This window comes from Diplotaxodon limnothrissa, linkage group LG20, assembly GCF_057381915.1.
Source record: "Diplotaxodon limnothrissa isolate DT_005_m linkage group LG20, D_limnothrissa_male_GT1.1, whole genome shotgun sequence".
Classification (NCBI taxonomy): domain Eukaryota; kingdom Metazoa; phylum Chordata; class Actinopteri; order Cichliformes; family Cichlidae; genus Diplotaxodon; species Diplotaxodon limnothrissa.
In genome coordinates, this window is record NC_140615.1 from 3,489,798 (window position 1) to 3,505,432 (window position 15,635).

The 15,635-nt window shown below is 41.3% G+C and overlaps 1 protein-coding gene across 1 annotated transcript in view; it reads left to right on the plus strand.

Moving 5' to 3' along the window:
• The first annotated feature begins 643 nt into the window (after positions 1 to 643).
• The window catches only part of LOC146610263 (low-density lipoprotein receptor-related protein 1-like), an 80,739-nt gene continuing 65,747 nt past the window's right edge, over positions 644 to 15,635 (plus strand). The window contains exons 1-2 of the mRNA XM_085345168.1: positions 644 to 1,235; positions 11,704 to 11,850. Coding sequence (XP_085201294.1) covers positions 1,163 to 1,235; positions 11,704 to 11,850 — 220 coding nt within the window. The 5' untranslated portion in view covers positions 644 to 1,162. The remainder of the gene's footprint in view (positions 1,236 to 11,703; positions 11,851 to 15,635) is intronic.

Consider the following 15,635-nt stretch of genomic DNA (forward strand, 5'->3'; position numbering starts at 1 on the left):
AAAACATATCACATACACATATAAATACTGAACCCCCCCCCACACACACACACACACACACGTATTTCATAACAATCGCATCGAGTTGTCATTTTTACGTGCCACCAGGGGGCATGATTTAGTAACGAAACCAGAGGTTGACGTCTCCCCCACCCCCTCAGGCTACACGATTTATTGCACTCAGACTTCACGCCTTTGACGTGTAACCTAAATAAAAATGTGATACTGGGATAATGACGAGAAAACCGCGTTTACATTTAAAGGCAAGGTTTTATTTCACTCTTAATTATTTCTTCTACCTGTTTAAAGTTAATTACCTTTAAGTTATTTGGGGAGGGGGGTATACTTTAACCCAGACGTTGCGTTCAGCACGTTTTAAAACAGCTTGCTGTTTTTCTAAAAAACCAAAACAGAACTTACTGCGTTACTCTAACTTTTTGGAGAAAGAAAATTGAGCCAACATGGCTTTATCAGTAGGACAGCTGCAGCTCCACCTCTCTATCCCACCTCCACGGTTGATGAAAAAGCCCATGAAACAGGAGGGGAAAAAAAAAAAAAGAGTCGTGTTGGGGCATGCGCAGATGGGTCGTTTCCCTCTTAGTTATCCTTTTTTTTTTAGAGGAGTCAGTCGTTACGTCACGGACTCATCCACAGTGCTGGGGCTTGAGAGGCTGACCATCCACTCATGCTGCCACAAGCACAGGGAGACGTTGGCGCTTAGTCGGGAAAAAAGATTTTTACCATTTAATTTTTCTTTTTTTTTTCTTTTCTTTTTTTTAAGTTTAGCACGGAATGAGCTGAACGGAGTCGGCGGCTGCCGAGCTTATTCTATACCAGCGGACGATTCTGGTGGCATGGTGTGGTGAAACAGAGACCCCAGCAAGCACAGGGAGACAGAGGGTACACTGTGCATCATGTTTGAATGCCGATAATCAATTAGAAATATACATGACTGTGCTGCAGCATTGCCTATAGCCTCATCGGGCTGTAGCAAGTCTCCCTTTATTGCAGAAGCCCGTCTCGAAGCGGCCAGCGTGCCGGACAATCTCACCCGGACCACTGAGAGGGTTCGGATGAGGTGGCTGCTTGGTTTTAGAAATCCGGCCAACTTTTTCATCTATTCCTTTCTAACCAGCAGTGCCATCGGGCAGTTCATCAGGAGATGGCGATGAGGTTGTTTTACTTGGGATTTATACTCTGCTTGGAGATCGCATCTCCTAACGGTGCGACCGTAGGTAAGAAAGCCTGTTGTGTTAATCTTGCATTGTGATACTCGAGAAAAGCATGAGCACTTTTTTTCCTCCCGTCTGCAAAGCATCTGCGCACAGGCCTGCGTTCACCAGAGTTGGAGCGAACACCATGAATAGGTTGCCGTGATAATAACACAGTGTGGCTCCTCGGAGGAGGGGGAGATCGATCGTTTTTGGGAAGTCTTTAAACGAGAGAAAGTAGCGCACGGATAAAGCGGTGCTGTGGTTGTTTTTGGCCTAAAATCTGGCTGCGTTTTTTAAAGCAGAGCCCCTGTCTGAGCAGACAGAATGGGCCTCCCTGTAAGGATAGGAGACAGTCAGGTTAGTCATGCTAGAATATGAAGCAGGTAAAAGGCTATCACAACACTGGCACGAGCGACCTATTTTCTCACTGAAGACGGGATTTCTCACTGGCTGTGTCAGAATGCCCAAATCCACCTTGCATTTAATAAAAAAGAGAAATAAAAGATATATATTACATCTTACGGTTTTCCATTCAAACCAAGTCGGCTGGGTTTTTTCTTCAATTCACGAAATCGGTACAGCACGACTTCAGTATCAAACCTGTGCGGAGGCATCGTTTAGGTCAGTTTACATGTTTGTTTTCAGGTACTTGCCACAAACGCAAACAACAGTTGTGTCTGCTTGCTTAATGGCGCGGCTTGCCCCGACGTGTAGCGTTTGGAGATGCCTGGAAATCACAGTGTTTGTGACAGCCAGGTCCTGAGTGATAGTGAAACGAACAAAACGTGCATTTATCCTGTTAAGTCTCAGCTCCCCTACTACTCCCCACATTTTTCCCTGATGGCAATAATGAGCTATCAAATGCGCCAATGCTCTTGTGAGAATGCATTGCAGACCTGTTGAGCTGACAGCTTTCCCTTTTTTCTTAAGTATTTTCAGATTTCTTCTTTCTTTTCATATTATATATTGAAACTACACTCATATAATATAAAACTCATTCACAGGTGGTGCCATCATCCGCCTCTGGCCTGTTTATTTCTCTAGCGTAAGCTTACTTGAGTGCCCGAGAGTGAAGTAAGGCATTAACATCTGTTAATGCTACAGAGGTCCGCTCATTGTTTGGAGTTCTTATATAAGTTTCATCAGATTTTTTTGAGGGAGGCTGTCCAGAGGGAAAGGCATAGCTGAGGTTACAGGAGGGGGCAAGCTCCTCTTCCCCCTCCTCCATCACTATGTAACATCTGGACACAGGGAGGAGACCATTAATCCAACTTAAATGTGACTAAGGAGGAGGGGTGTTGTTGCTGAAGAGCTGGGAGGGTGTAGCAAAAAAAAAAAAAAAGGGAAAAAGAAAAAAACTTCACCAAGAGTCACATAACAATGAAAAATGTGATAGTCTGAAGTTAGCACAAAAGTTACATCACAGGGAATCAGGGATGGAAACCATGGAGCTATGTCTTATGTCATTATTAGCAGTTGATTTAGCTGAGGAACTGTGTTGGGCCAAGGGGAGGGGGGGAGCCCTAAGGCAAAGTTTTCAATCCTTTTTCTTATAGTGAGTGGGGAAACATGAACAATTAATCATCTGGACAGATCCCTTTGTTACTGATCTTCTAATGAATCCACGAGTTTGTTGGAGAGTGTGAGGAGATACAGGCTGAATTTGAATTGATGCGTGCTCCAACTGTGTGATCGCTATGGCTGTAACAAATGGATATTTTCATTAGTGATCTGGCATTTAAAAAAAGAAGAAGAAGAAGAAGTCTCTTACACAATTTATAGAGCCCAGAATGTCCCATTCAAATGGCTTGTTTAGTCCATGTCTCAGGCCTAAACCCCATTGCTGTTTCAGTCAGAGCAAACAAGCAAAAAAAAGCAGCAAATTCTAACATTTGAGAAGATGGAACGTCATACGCTTTGTGTTTTGTGTAAAAGAAAGTTGAGATGTGAGAAGAAGAAGAAAATTGAAGCTCCAGGTTTTTAATCGATGGTTTTCTTGGGCTGTTTATCAGTGTGGTTTTTAAAAAATCTAAAATAAGCCAGCTAAAGTTGCCAAATCGTGTTAAGAATTTTTAACAATCTTCTGACCTTTTAATAGTCTAAGTGATGAATCAGGAATATATGTGGCAAACCTAACTGATTAATTGGGAGAGAATTGGCTAATCATGTCAGCTGTAATTGACATTACAGTAAATGTAGTTTAGAATTAAACAGGATATTACTTCATTATCTGATTCCTTTTTTTAAGGGTTTTTATGTTTCAAAATAACAGATTTCATCATGCTAAATGATACAATGTTAAATAAAACCTTAGATATTTTGAACCAATTATAGAGTATCCTTACAGCAACACTCCTGTGAGGCCAAAGATATTGAGAAATGTTTAAATGTGGGTCAGAGGCAGAAGGGGTTGAATTCCTGAGGAGTCTAGAGTGAGTTTGCCTGACCCTCGTAACGAGACCTTTTCCTCTGAGCTGTCACTGGAAACATCTGCTGGAAAAATTTGGCGTCCTTCGTACAAATTCAACAGATAATAGAACTTGGATTGCTCTCTTCAGCTCCTTTGAGTGGAGGTCACTGGGGAGTGGGTTTTGTAACTTTGTACACCTGAGAATGACTGTTGACTGCAAACCCATCTGCTGTAGATATCCCCCAGAAAGATTTCCTGCCATTCAGAGTCTTGTCAAAGAGAAAAAAAAAAAAAAAAAAAGAAAAGTAAAAAGTAGGAGTAAAATAAAGCCAGATGTCCAGACTGTATACATTCTTTGATTTCTATGTGAAATTTAATGTAAAGCTTATGTGCAGGAGGTTTTGCATTCTTGTTCTTCTGGTTTGAGCAACAAATATTTGCGAAATGATGATAGCTGAAAGCGGTGTTCCTGATTGTTGTCGGTGTGAAGATCCACTTTTATCCTCCCACTTCCTGCGCTGCATCACAGTCAACTGTGACTGGAAGGTAAAATGAGATTAACACAACTGTCTTCACTGTTATTGGCCACATATCGAAGGAGTCAGACCACAGTGTTTGTTGACTTTGAATAGCAGGGATGTGCTGTAATTGGTGTTTTCTACAAGTTACATCACTGTTTATTCTGTTCGGCTTCTAAAACCACAAAAAGAACCGGATTGGCTTTTTTAGCCAAATAGGAAGTGTGGGTTTGTGGTAATTAAGATCTGTAAGATATACTGGTTTTTTTGCTTTGTTTTGTGTTGGGGTTTTTTGCGACAATTGACTCAGGCAACGTGTTTTAATTTGCTTTCGGTTCCCGTCCAGTGTTACTATGATAACTCTTAGAAATGTCATATTTTTTAAAGCTGCAGAACATGAACAAAACTGCAAAAGATTAAAACTTTGTTTTACATCTGGCACAGCTGTGAGACTACTGATCCTACAAGCTGAACACCTAGCTTGTCAGCTTTTGTTTTTTTGTTTTTTTTAGAGACTTCCGATTTGTGTGTCAGTATTGTTGGCATGCACGCTAAGACGTTGGCAGCGTTACTGTCTTTGCGCTTGACTAGAGATCCGATCGATCGCAGAGACACTCGGCTGCTTTCACACCTGGGAAGAGGAGCGGATCTTTATACATGAAGATAGCGTCCCAATTTCATGGCTTGCTGCAATTTATTAAACTTGTTTACTTTAGTCTCAGTGGTTTTTTCCACTGGACGGTGACAGCACATGCAGAAAACTTTCATGGCATTCATGTGTTGAGATGGCAAAGGCACATCTACTGCTAGTTCCATAGTATGGTGTTTTACACATTGATCTTACAAGAGTTCCCGGTTCAATGCCAAAAAGTGTCACAAATCCCTTTAGGATTGCATCAGGAAGGGCAAAAGTACAAGCACTTCTCATGATGTTGTAGGAAAAAATAATTAGCGGTGGTCTTGCTGAACTCTTGTGTAACTCTTTTAACCTGTTGCAGTTTATTCAGAGAATACTTCGACGACTGAACGCTAAGTGTAGTATTTGACTTTAACTGTTTTTGCAGCGATCCATAGCTTTTTATGACAAGTTAAAAAAATTTAAAAGCTGTGTCCTCCTGTTATTCTGAAGGAAATTTATAATTGAAACTTTTATTTACAAGAGACAACTGTTCATTAGCTTTAACTAATCGATGCTGGTGCTGAGGTACCAGCTGTGTTTTAACATCTTGAGAACATTTTGTGAAAACACACAAAAAAAGTTGGGATTTCACAGCCCGGATTGATGATTTCACCACTAACAAAGAGGTCATCTGTTGAGATGTGAAGTGGATGACAACTCATTTGTGTATTGTTTGTGACTCATTCCAGGCATTTATTGAGCCAGTAACATCCCCCCTCCTGCCTCCTTTAGTCTAATGAGGGATTCATAGCAATCCAGTCACATTAAATCAAAGAAACAATCATCTTCCAACTCATGTCAGCCCTCTTGTTTGTGGCCATAGTGAATTGGTTCCTTATTCCTACCTTTCAGGATTTGCAAGCATCTGACTTGCAGCGAATGCCTCGATTTATGTGGTCCAGCATTAATTTCTAGCTCGCAGATTCTGTTTTCATAACTGCTGAATCTGGGTTGACTTTTCCTCTGTGGCTTCACGGAGCCGTGTTCTGCAGAGACTACAGGGTTTAGAAGAGCTTTCGTTCGGCAGACTCTGAGCCTACTTACATTTTCTTTTATATCCATCAATCAAATTAAGTCAATGCATGTCTTCTACTGCATTGCATTTTACTGCGCAGGCTTTTGAAAACCTGCAGAGCCTCATCGGGTTACATGTGAGGTCAAAGCTGTAGACTTTTGTTGTGCAGTGGCACAACAACAAGCCTCTTAGGCGCTAGAGAGAGGCTAACTCTGACTCAGGCTTCTGCTGTTCGTGCATGTTTAGCCTCAGTGAAATGCCTGGTGTGGTTTAGATTTTGAATAGCCAGTGGATACAAATTCACTGTGAGCTAGTTTAAGTGCTTCAGCACAAAGCCAAGTTGTTGCTGCTTCAGTGGCCTGTGAAGGGCCTTAGGTCAGATTGTGTTTATCACCGTTGTGTTGTTCTGTTCTATACATATGAGGCTGTACTTTATTTTCCACCCTCTTCTCACTGAAAGTGCACTGATTTTGGTTAGAAGAAAATGCTCTCTTCCATCTGAATAATTAATGGAATACAAAAAACATTGGCTACTTGATTTTCATTTTTTACACATAATGCAGGGATTCTTGCTTTGACTTTCTGCTAAACGAAGCACAGAAAACTCGCTTTAAATGTGACTTCAAGGCTCTAATTACAGCCTGTAGTTGGGTTGTGTGTGTTTTGGAGGTTTTTGTTGTTGTGTGTTTTTTTTCTCTCTAAGCTGCTCTGAAAGGTTTGTGCGCCACATAGAAGGAGCGGGAAGGGCCGAAGTGATGGGTGATGAGGAACAGCCCTGGTTTCATTCCCACTTTCTCATGTCACTGTCATCACACCTAGTAGCCCAACTGAGACCCAGAGGCCCATTTATTTTTTCACAATAAAATCCATGCTCTATTGCTCAGCCTCAAAATATTCCACAAGGGCATTGATCGGGTTGAACTCTGGGATGTGCTCAGTTTTAGATGCATGCTTGTGAAACAAAAGTGCCTTTTAATATATCAAGCTGTTTGTTTTTTGTGCCTATATAGGACAGTCCGTATAGCGGTGATATACTGTTTTAACTATGCCGAGCTTCTGGTACACAGCAGTCAAACTGAACTTTTTTAACCCTTTGCTAACAGGCTAGCAAAGAGAAACAACCAGTTTTTCTCTGGAATTCAAAATGAAAACTGTAAGGCTCCTTTAAAGTCTAGCTGTTCATCTGTAACTGATTGTCTTTTTGAGGCAAAGCTATACATATGAAACCAATTAGAAGGTGCTGGAATGTGCTACATGGATCTGGAGTTGATCTGTACAGCACGGATGGCCATATTGAGTCAGACAGATTGGGAGGGACGAAATTGGGTCAGTGTGGTGCCCCAGCTGGTGATAGTGTCTGGAGGCCTCCATCACTTGGCAGCTGAATTGGTGCCACAGCACCATTTACTCACCACTACATCCTGTTCCACCCAGCAAACTTTCTCTCAACCTTAAAGTTTTTGGATTGGATAAAAACAAAGCAACACGTATATTTCATCTTTATAAAAAGCAAAACAAAAAAGGAGTGAAAATACTATATTCTTGTAAGGCACTCGGGAGGGATGTTTCTAGAAGAGCCAGGCTCTGTATACATTCAGGTATTTGCTCATTCGCTCGTATCTAATGCTTTTTCCTATGTACAGTGCTTGGGGGCAAGTCAGTGTGTCCTGTTTAGACAGTGCAGAGCTTTAGCTGCTCAGCATAAGGAAGTACAGTGTGGCCTCATACAAGTGATGGTATGCTAGAAGTCAAACCCAGTCAGCCAAATGGAGCCTGAGCATCCACATAGGAGGAAGTAGCTCAGTGATTTAGAGCATTTTGTGGGTGTCAACACAGCATTTGTTCAAAAACCTTTAGTGACAACAGTGTGGAGGATTTTGTGTCAGACAGTCATGCTTAGTCCTTTGGTCTTTCCTCACAGCACCAAGGAAGGAAGGTGCAGTTAAATTATATCAATGAAGAAAAATGAAATTTGTGGTATTTGCTCAGTTGCACAGTTAGTTTTCATTGACTATTAACCAGAAGAAAACTCTTGAATGTTGTTGTTTGTTTGTTTTTTATTGGTAAGTAAAATTGCATAGCACACAACATCACAAATATCAAGGTAGAATTGGTCTCTAATTTCTAATATTTCAACCAAGATCTTCATTTAGTGTCCGTACAGTTCTCCTTCACCGCCTAAGAGGTTTAAATTATTGTTTGTTTGTTTTTTAAAAGAAAAAAAAAACTAATCCTGTTTCTATTGGATGCATATTAAAGACACTTTGGTAGCATATTGGCCTTCACTTCTAGCCTTATGTTCACATGGAAAGCTTTTAATATCTTTCTTTCTACAAAGATTTCGTCAGTAAAATACATCGTCAGTGCAACAGAACTGAACTATAATTAAATAATAGACTTTGTTTATGTGGAAGGTTTTTTTTTCTTCTTTTTTTAAAAATGCTTTAAATAACAGCCGATAAATATTTTTGCACACAATGTAATTTGTCTGCAGAAGCTTGTTTTCCTGTAGAGTTTCCAAAGTTGCAAAAACTGAGCAATGGTATGAAGTTCTAAACTCTTGAGGATTTCACGTTAGGCTCTGAAGGTTATTTTTCTCATGTTTCTCTCTAATTAGACGAGTTTTTGCTTCAGCAGATACCCACAGGATGTTTTTTTTTCTCAAATTATCTTTAGCGTGGAAGGATGTGGTTGTCATACCTGATCTTTTTTAAAGTTGTGAAAAACAGAAGGAGTTGTTGTTGTTGTTTCTTTCTAAAATGTGATATTCCTCTTGTTTTGTGGTTGCAATATATTCGATGCTGTTGAATTTTCTAGTATTTAGTCACAGAGGTTTTATGAAGTTGCTGTTAAGCTCTGCCAGGAAAAGCTTTAGTTGGAATGGCATTATCGGGAGGGAACTCTGTTGAACACCAGCCTTGTACAAGCTCATGAAAGTAGAGTATATTCATTGATTCAGGAGCCTAAATAAAAGGTGTACACATGACTTTTTTTCATGTGAGTACTAGTACTTTAACAGCCCAGTTTAATTTGGACCCTCACCTACCCACCCATCCCCAAAACTGGCATTAGCTGTGGGAAAAAAACAATGACTTTGAAGCCTGAATTAACAATTCACATCTCTGTTTGAGATATTTCAGTGGGCTTTGAAAAAGCACTGCTGAAGGGGAGGGTTGCCAGTCTTCCTCTCCTTCTCCAACCCCTCCTCAGCCACAACCTCCAATTAGACTCGGAGGTTCTCCCCTCTGCAGTCATTTCATGCTGGTGTGTAAAGGGATGATAAAATTAGATCCCACAGAATTTTATTTCCAGTTTCATGTCAACTCACAGGCAATAACTGGATCAGCTTAGCTGCTTCACACAGCATCTAAACTTAGAGGAGGTTTCAATACTTCAATTCATTTCAGCTCAGCTCAACCAGTGACGCTATTTTTGGGGTGTTGGCTCTCTAGATAGAGTAAATCAAGACATATGAGCACAGGCTAATGTGTGTTTTTCGCCATCCAGAATGCATCGGGGCATCAGTAGGCTGAAAGAAAGCAAAAGTAACAGGCTGGCCTCAGGCCATGGCTAGCTTCCATCTCTCATGGTCTCTGTCCATTCTTATACTGCTTCCCTTTCTCACTCTTACAGTATCTCAGATTTAGCCTCCTATCGGAGCCTTGTGACATTTAACAGATTCTGGAGTATGATGTCTTAAAGCTACATTTAAGTCTTCTTCTTCTGCACCACTTGAAACTGTTTTTAAGCTTTCCTCCAGCCTTTGTTTAAGAAGAGAGAAGAGAAAAAAACTCAAGGCTGTAGCTCTGCATTTTAAAATCTAGCACTCTCTCTTTATCTCCTTGAGTATCAAGGTGTTGCTGTATAATGGGAGTGCTGCAGTTTGATCCCTGCAGCCCTTTAGATTCTTATTGTAGTACAAAAACATGACACTCAGAAGTCTTATTGCTTTACTTAAACATACATTGTCCGATGGAGAGAAAGAAAAGTCCAGTTCCAAAGCCTTTAGTCTGACAGTCAAAAGAGACGTGATTGCAATGATACACTAGCTCCGCGCTCTCTTGTGATTTCAGTCACATCCTTGCCCGCTTGCGGTACACCCCTCCACCACTCACCCCAAACACCTCCCTGCCTGCCAAGTACATAGGGAGGCAAGTCATCCAGGGTGAGCGAGGGCTCAGTCACTGCAGAGAATCACAATGAGACTGTTGGTGCTGTCCTTCCCAGAGCATTGCTGCACAACAGTACAGTAACAACAACCATTGTAGTCTCTCTCTTTTTTTTTGACCACTCGCATAAAAGAAAGCAATTGCTTTGTGCTTTTCTAGCTGCCCATTTTCACTCTTCTGTATGCTGAGAGGAAATGTTTGCACAATTTCAGCTTTCTCAAGGTTAACTAATATATTTAAGAATAATGATGAAAACTGAGTTTAGTACTATAAGCTTAAATGAGCTAAATTACAAAAACTAAACCCTGGTGGGGACTTGTGCTGTTACTAGTAGCAGGGGTGTCAGAAATTAGGAAGCCTTCGGTGCCCCCACCCCCTTCTGTCTGTCTTTGGTTAGGTTACCTATGCTGTACTGTTCACTGCCAGGTGAAGAGAATCCCACTGATAGTGTGTGATATATTTAACCTAAATGTTTTTGTTTAGTACAAAATAAAAAAAAAACCCTTTCCCGCACTCCGAGCAAAGTTATTATTTTTCTCTTTTAAGTTGGGGAAGAGCGAGGACCAAATATAATATCAAAATTGTTCCTGAGGCTTGATGCCACTAAAATATGTTTTCAAGCCTCTTGCTGTAGGTAGAGCTCTGTGTGACATGGGTTTTTGTAAATTCAAACATGTCAGCACTGTCAGACTGCTGATGTGTCAGGAGCATTGCTGTGGTGTGGCTAGCCTGTGTGGTACGCCTCAGCAATCTCTGCTGACTTGCTGCCCAGGACTACCGTGTTCTGCAGTTTCCCATGGGTCAGGCAGCGACCCAGGGGACCCATGTGTCGTGGCCCAGTTGTGCTTGAGCCACGACACATGAAAGAGCCTGTATAGTGAGAATTTAAAACAAAACAAAACACAGCTTCAATAGTAATTTAAAAATAGTAGCATGCTGTTTCCTCTATTGCGGAAGAAAAGGGAGAAACGGCAAACAAACACAGAAACGTTGTTGGTTGTGGAGCTTTTTTTCTGAATGCCTTTTCTTTTCTTTTCTTTTTAAACTTTGAACACAAAAAGCACAGTTGTAACTTTTTCATGTTGCTTTGCCCGGCTGAGTTAGGATCTATGCGGTTTGAATTTGGAAATTAGAGTCTGTATGGAGGAGAGTGTGTTTTTTTTCTGCTTTTATCCATTATAAAAATAAAGTTAGTCTGAGCTCCTTCAGTGACAGGCTGCTGTATCCTAGATGGATGAAGGAGCGTTTCCGCAGGTCCTTCCTCCCTGCAGCTGTCAGACTGTACAATCAGAACTGCTCCCAACAAACATAGATGTTTACATCTGCGCTGTAACTGCAATAATTTAATCAACCGATTCGGTCTACAACCTGGTTTGCCTCTTACCTGTAGTTATTTTTATTTAATTTACTAACTGTACAGTACTCTCTGTATATAGTAACCATTGTCCTTAATGCAAATATGTAAGAAAAATTGTGTATGTTTCTGTTCTGTGTCCTGTGTAGTGTTTGTTTGTATATGTGTCTTTTTGGCTGCTGTTACAACCAAATGTCCCCTTGTGGGACAATTAAAGGTCTATTCTATTCTATTCTATTCTATTCTACCAGTATTAGAATTTCATTCATTTTTAATGTGATTTTTTTTCTCTAAATTTTATGATTCTATGACCATCACCTTTCTTTCCTGCTTTTCTTTTTCAGCTCCCAGCTCCAAAGCAGACGAGCAGCCCAAGACTTGCAGCTCTAAACAGTTTGTATGTAAGGACCAGGTGACCTGTATCTCCAAAGGCTGGCGCTGTGATGGGGAGAAGGACTGTCCAGATGGCTCAGATGAATCTCCAGATATCTGTAAATATTCTACACGAACGGCTACCAAAACCTGTGTGTCACCTGCAGTAAGGTTGGGCGATTGGACAAATATATTGACTATCGACGATGGGCTGAGGCTATCGATCGTTTTTACAAGGGCGATTTATTTATTTGCCCATGAGTAAGTTTGCTTATAATGTTGGTTGAAGCTAACAGAAGCAGTCAACAGAAATAAATAATAGCGCTGTTTTAACGGCGCTCTCCACAGCTGCGAGCAAATGCACCCTCCTGAGAGTGCAGCAGCGATTCATTTACTCAAACTCATAACAGAAAGAAAGGACGACAGTCGCCTGTTTTCAGAAAAAAACCAAAAACATTTTATTTAAATATAAAAAAAAACCACAACGGTGGGGAAGGAAACAAATAGAAACTTGCTTATTTTTTCCAGTATAACCGTGTTTACAGGCTGTTCCAGTATTTGTCTGTCTTACACACTCAACCAAACAACAAATAAGTTAAAAATCAAAATGTCTCTTCCAGCCAACATTTCCGTGCCATGTGTGACATCAATGGGAAACGTTTTTCATGCATTTTCCACCAAGCCAATTAGGTTGTCCGTGTTTGGACTTCTTTTGTGTTCTAAGCACGCAAATCAGTCCGTGCATGATTACATTGCTACGCCCATCAAAAAGCCTGTGCATGCGTAAATATCATCAGTTTATTGGACTGACAATTGTTGGTTGGAAAATTCTTACGTATCACCCAACCTTACCCTGCAGCCATATTACTGGTACTTTCCAGCTTTGGCCGGTGCACTGTAATCAAAATGAGGAGCCTTTTGGAGAAAAAAGTGACCTTTTTTATAGCCCATGCATCACGGTGTATTTTCTGCATATGATGTAAGACATCAAAATGACTAGCCTTAAATGGCTTTGAAGACAAAGCAGTGCAATGTTCAGACAGTTAAATTTAGGACTGAATAAGGAGGCAGGTTTGTCTCTTTCTGCAAAGAATGCTGCTCGGCTGAATTATGGCTCTTCTAATGTGGCCTTGTTTAGTCTGAATCTTCAGGGATGTGTCTGCTCTTGTCTGGACTCTTGCGGGATCTGTCCCAAAGACTCTTGTCCCAACCACTCACATCTAACAGCTTCTCCATCCATAAACTCTCTGGTAAAAGCCTTCCTGCTGTTTATATGGAGACGCTAATGATAATATTATTGTGCCACACCTTACATCTCTCATAGGATTCTCACCGTATACTGGCATGCAAAGGCAAGGCAGTGACTCACAGCGTTAACGGTCCTAGTTACTGTGGATGTAATATAGCCCAGCAGTAACGCACCACTACTCATAGGATGCTGTGATCTCCTATATGTAAAAGTGCTGAAATGGAGAAAGTCTCATTTTCCTTTCCTATAAAGTAGAAAGAAAGAAGAGATGATCTGTGTCTCATTCAAACTAAAAAGAAAGGATTCTCTCATCTACTTCATCTGTCACGACCCCATATTTAAAGAGTCATGCACATTTTACCGTGATAATTTACTGCTAACAGCCAAACTCTTTCTTTATTAGTTTAGCTAAGGACTTTACTTTTTTCTTTTTAAAGGCGTTTTGGAAAAACAAAACGTGTGTGGTCCACCTAATTCATTCTAGCAAGATGCAGTTATTCAATTTCTGCCCTTTTCTACCATGCAATTGAACTGAGTGAGGTCTGCAAAGCTCTTATGTAATTTTGGTGACACAAACAATGGTGTGATTCATCTTCTGCAGGGAGAGATGGAGAGCAGGGTTTCACCAGAACATCAAGATATGTTCTGCTCAATTACCCGCTTCCCATGGGCTCTACGCTGCCTCTCGTTTTATCTTTTAGTTAAGGCGCTTCTTTACTCGTATTTGTTTTTTTTAAAGCATCCTTAATAAACATGTTACTGCAGTAAATGCACGTTCTCGCTGTGCCGCTCTGTGTTTGCAGTCTAATAAGTAAATTAAAGGCCGGGCGCCTTTTAAGTATCACAAAGAAAGGCGGCCAGACTGTGATTTTATCCAAAGTCTTTTAGTTGAGCCATCCATTAAATTTGAGTAGTGTTTAGAATGGAGGGCTGCAGATAAAGCTACAGAGCAAATGGGCCTGAGCCAGCAGAGATGGAGTCAGAGACTCTGAAAGAGTATGGCTCTAAAGGTTATTTAAAATCCTCCTCTGACTCAGAGGAATGGAAAAGTCTTTTTCCCTTTATCCTGGCTTTTCCATTCACAGGGCGAAACAGTTTGCAGGTCATCGGTCTGGTTACTCCCCTACTGGAAAGCATCATAGGATGATCTGTGCAGCTGGCTGTAAACAAGGCTGCTCACAACTGAGCTGTTATGGAAATGGTAGATAAAAAGGAAGGCAATGATCCATGTGAAAGGGCTAAAATCTGGATTAACTGCAGAGGCTTTGTTTAGGTGCACTGTTTTTATGTCGAAAAGTTCACTGTATCCTGTGTTTATCCACTGCTTTATTTTATCAGCTTCAACGTTTACAAAAGCAGTCTAACTTTTACTTTCAAACTTATGTTGATGGCAGAGAATTACGAGAAGTTCCCCTCTCTCTAGACTTGCGTTTCGACATGCCTCCAAACCACAGTCTAATTTTGTGTGTTAATGTTGACGCGAAATAGAGTGGTGCACGCTACTATAATTACGACATTATCTACCGTTTAAGTTAATTACCATCTGCACACTTGGTCTACAGAGAACACTTACAGGGATATCGGCTTAGAAAAAAAATCATTTCCTCCCAATCTTCCCCTTTTTCTTTGCTTTCTAATCATCTGCTCCTTGGCTGTGCTTCTATCCCGCTAAGGGATTGCCCCACAGTCTGTCCATCCTGTAAATCAAACAGTGACACTGCAGGCAGTGCACGCAGCCACATATGAAGCTTTTCAAAAGTTCAAGTAAGAATCTGCTTGGTTTATTCTACTCATCCTTTTGCTTGTTTCTTGACACCGGTCCAGCTAATTGGACTGATGCATGTGTCGTTTCTGCTGAAAATTACACCTGCTTTGCTTACAGTGATCATGAATTCACTTGTTATCAGAGTGTGTGAGAGGGGAAGTCGTAAATGTGTGTATTTGTCTGGATCTTTCATCTACACCTCAAGTATCCTTTCTGGAAGTAAGGGTGCTCCTCAGTATCATACTGTCTGGAGGCCTAATTGCCTGTCATTTCCAAGCCACTCATCTAGGCTGTAATTATGTTGAGAAGCTAAAGATGAGCTTCACCCACAGTAGCAGGGTAGTAACACTGCATGAGGCGCTAGCTGTGACTGGGGTGCTAGCTTGATCCAGGTGGGGGTGTCAGTATTGTGTGTTAGCGTTATTAGTCTGAAGGCTTATTTATCGCAGGGGCATTGAAGCTGAGTGGTGAGGCGGTCCATGTATGAACATGTGGTTTTTGGAGGCGGGGTGGGAGGGGGTTGCACATGGAATTACGCAGGCTTTCGGTGTATGGGCCAGTGTACACCTCCCTCTCAAACATCCATCATGAGGTTGCCTGTACAGACTCCTGGCTGTCAGTGTGACCCTGTTAGCCACTCCCAAGGACTGCACTGGTTCCTCCTCACTGCGTGGCTTCAGTTCAGTCCAGACAGGCCATTTCACCTCAATTACATACAGGCTTAGGTCTCAGGAAGTCCCTGACATGTGGCCTCGGGGCAGGAGTTTGTACTCTGTGTGTCTCGGCGATGGTGTTCTGTTTAGGACTGCTGCTTTTTAAATGTTACTATAGGTAGTTGTAAAACGTTGCAGAATTGGCCCTATCTGGCAGATATAAAGTGGTCAGGGACG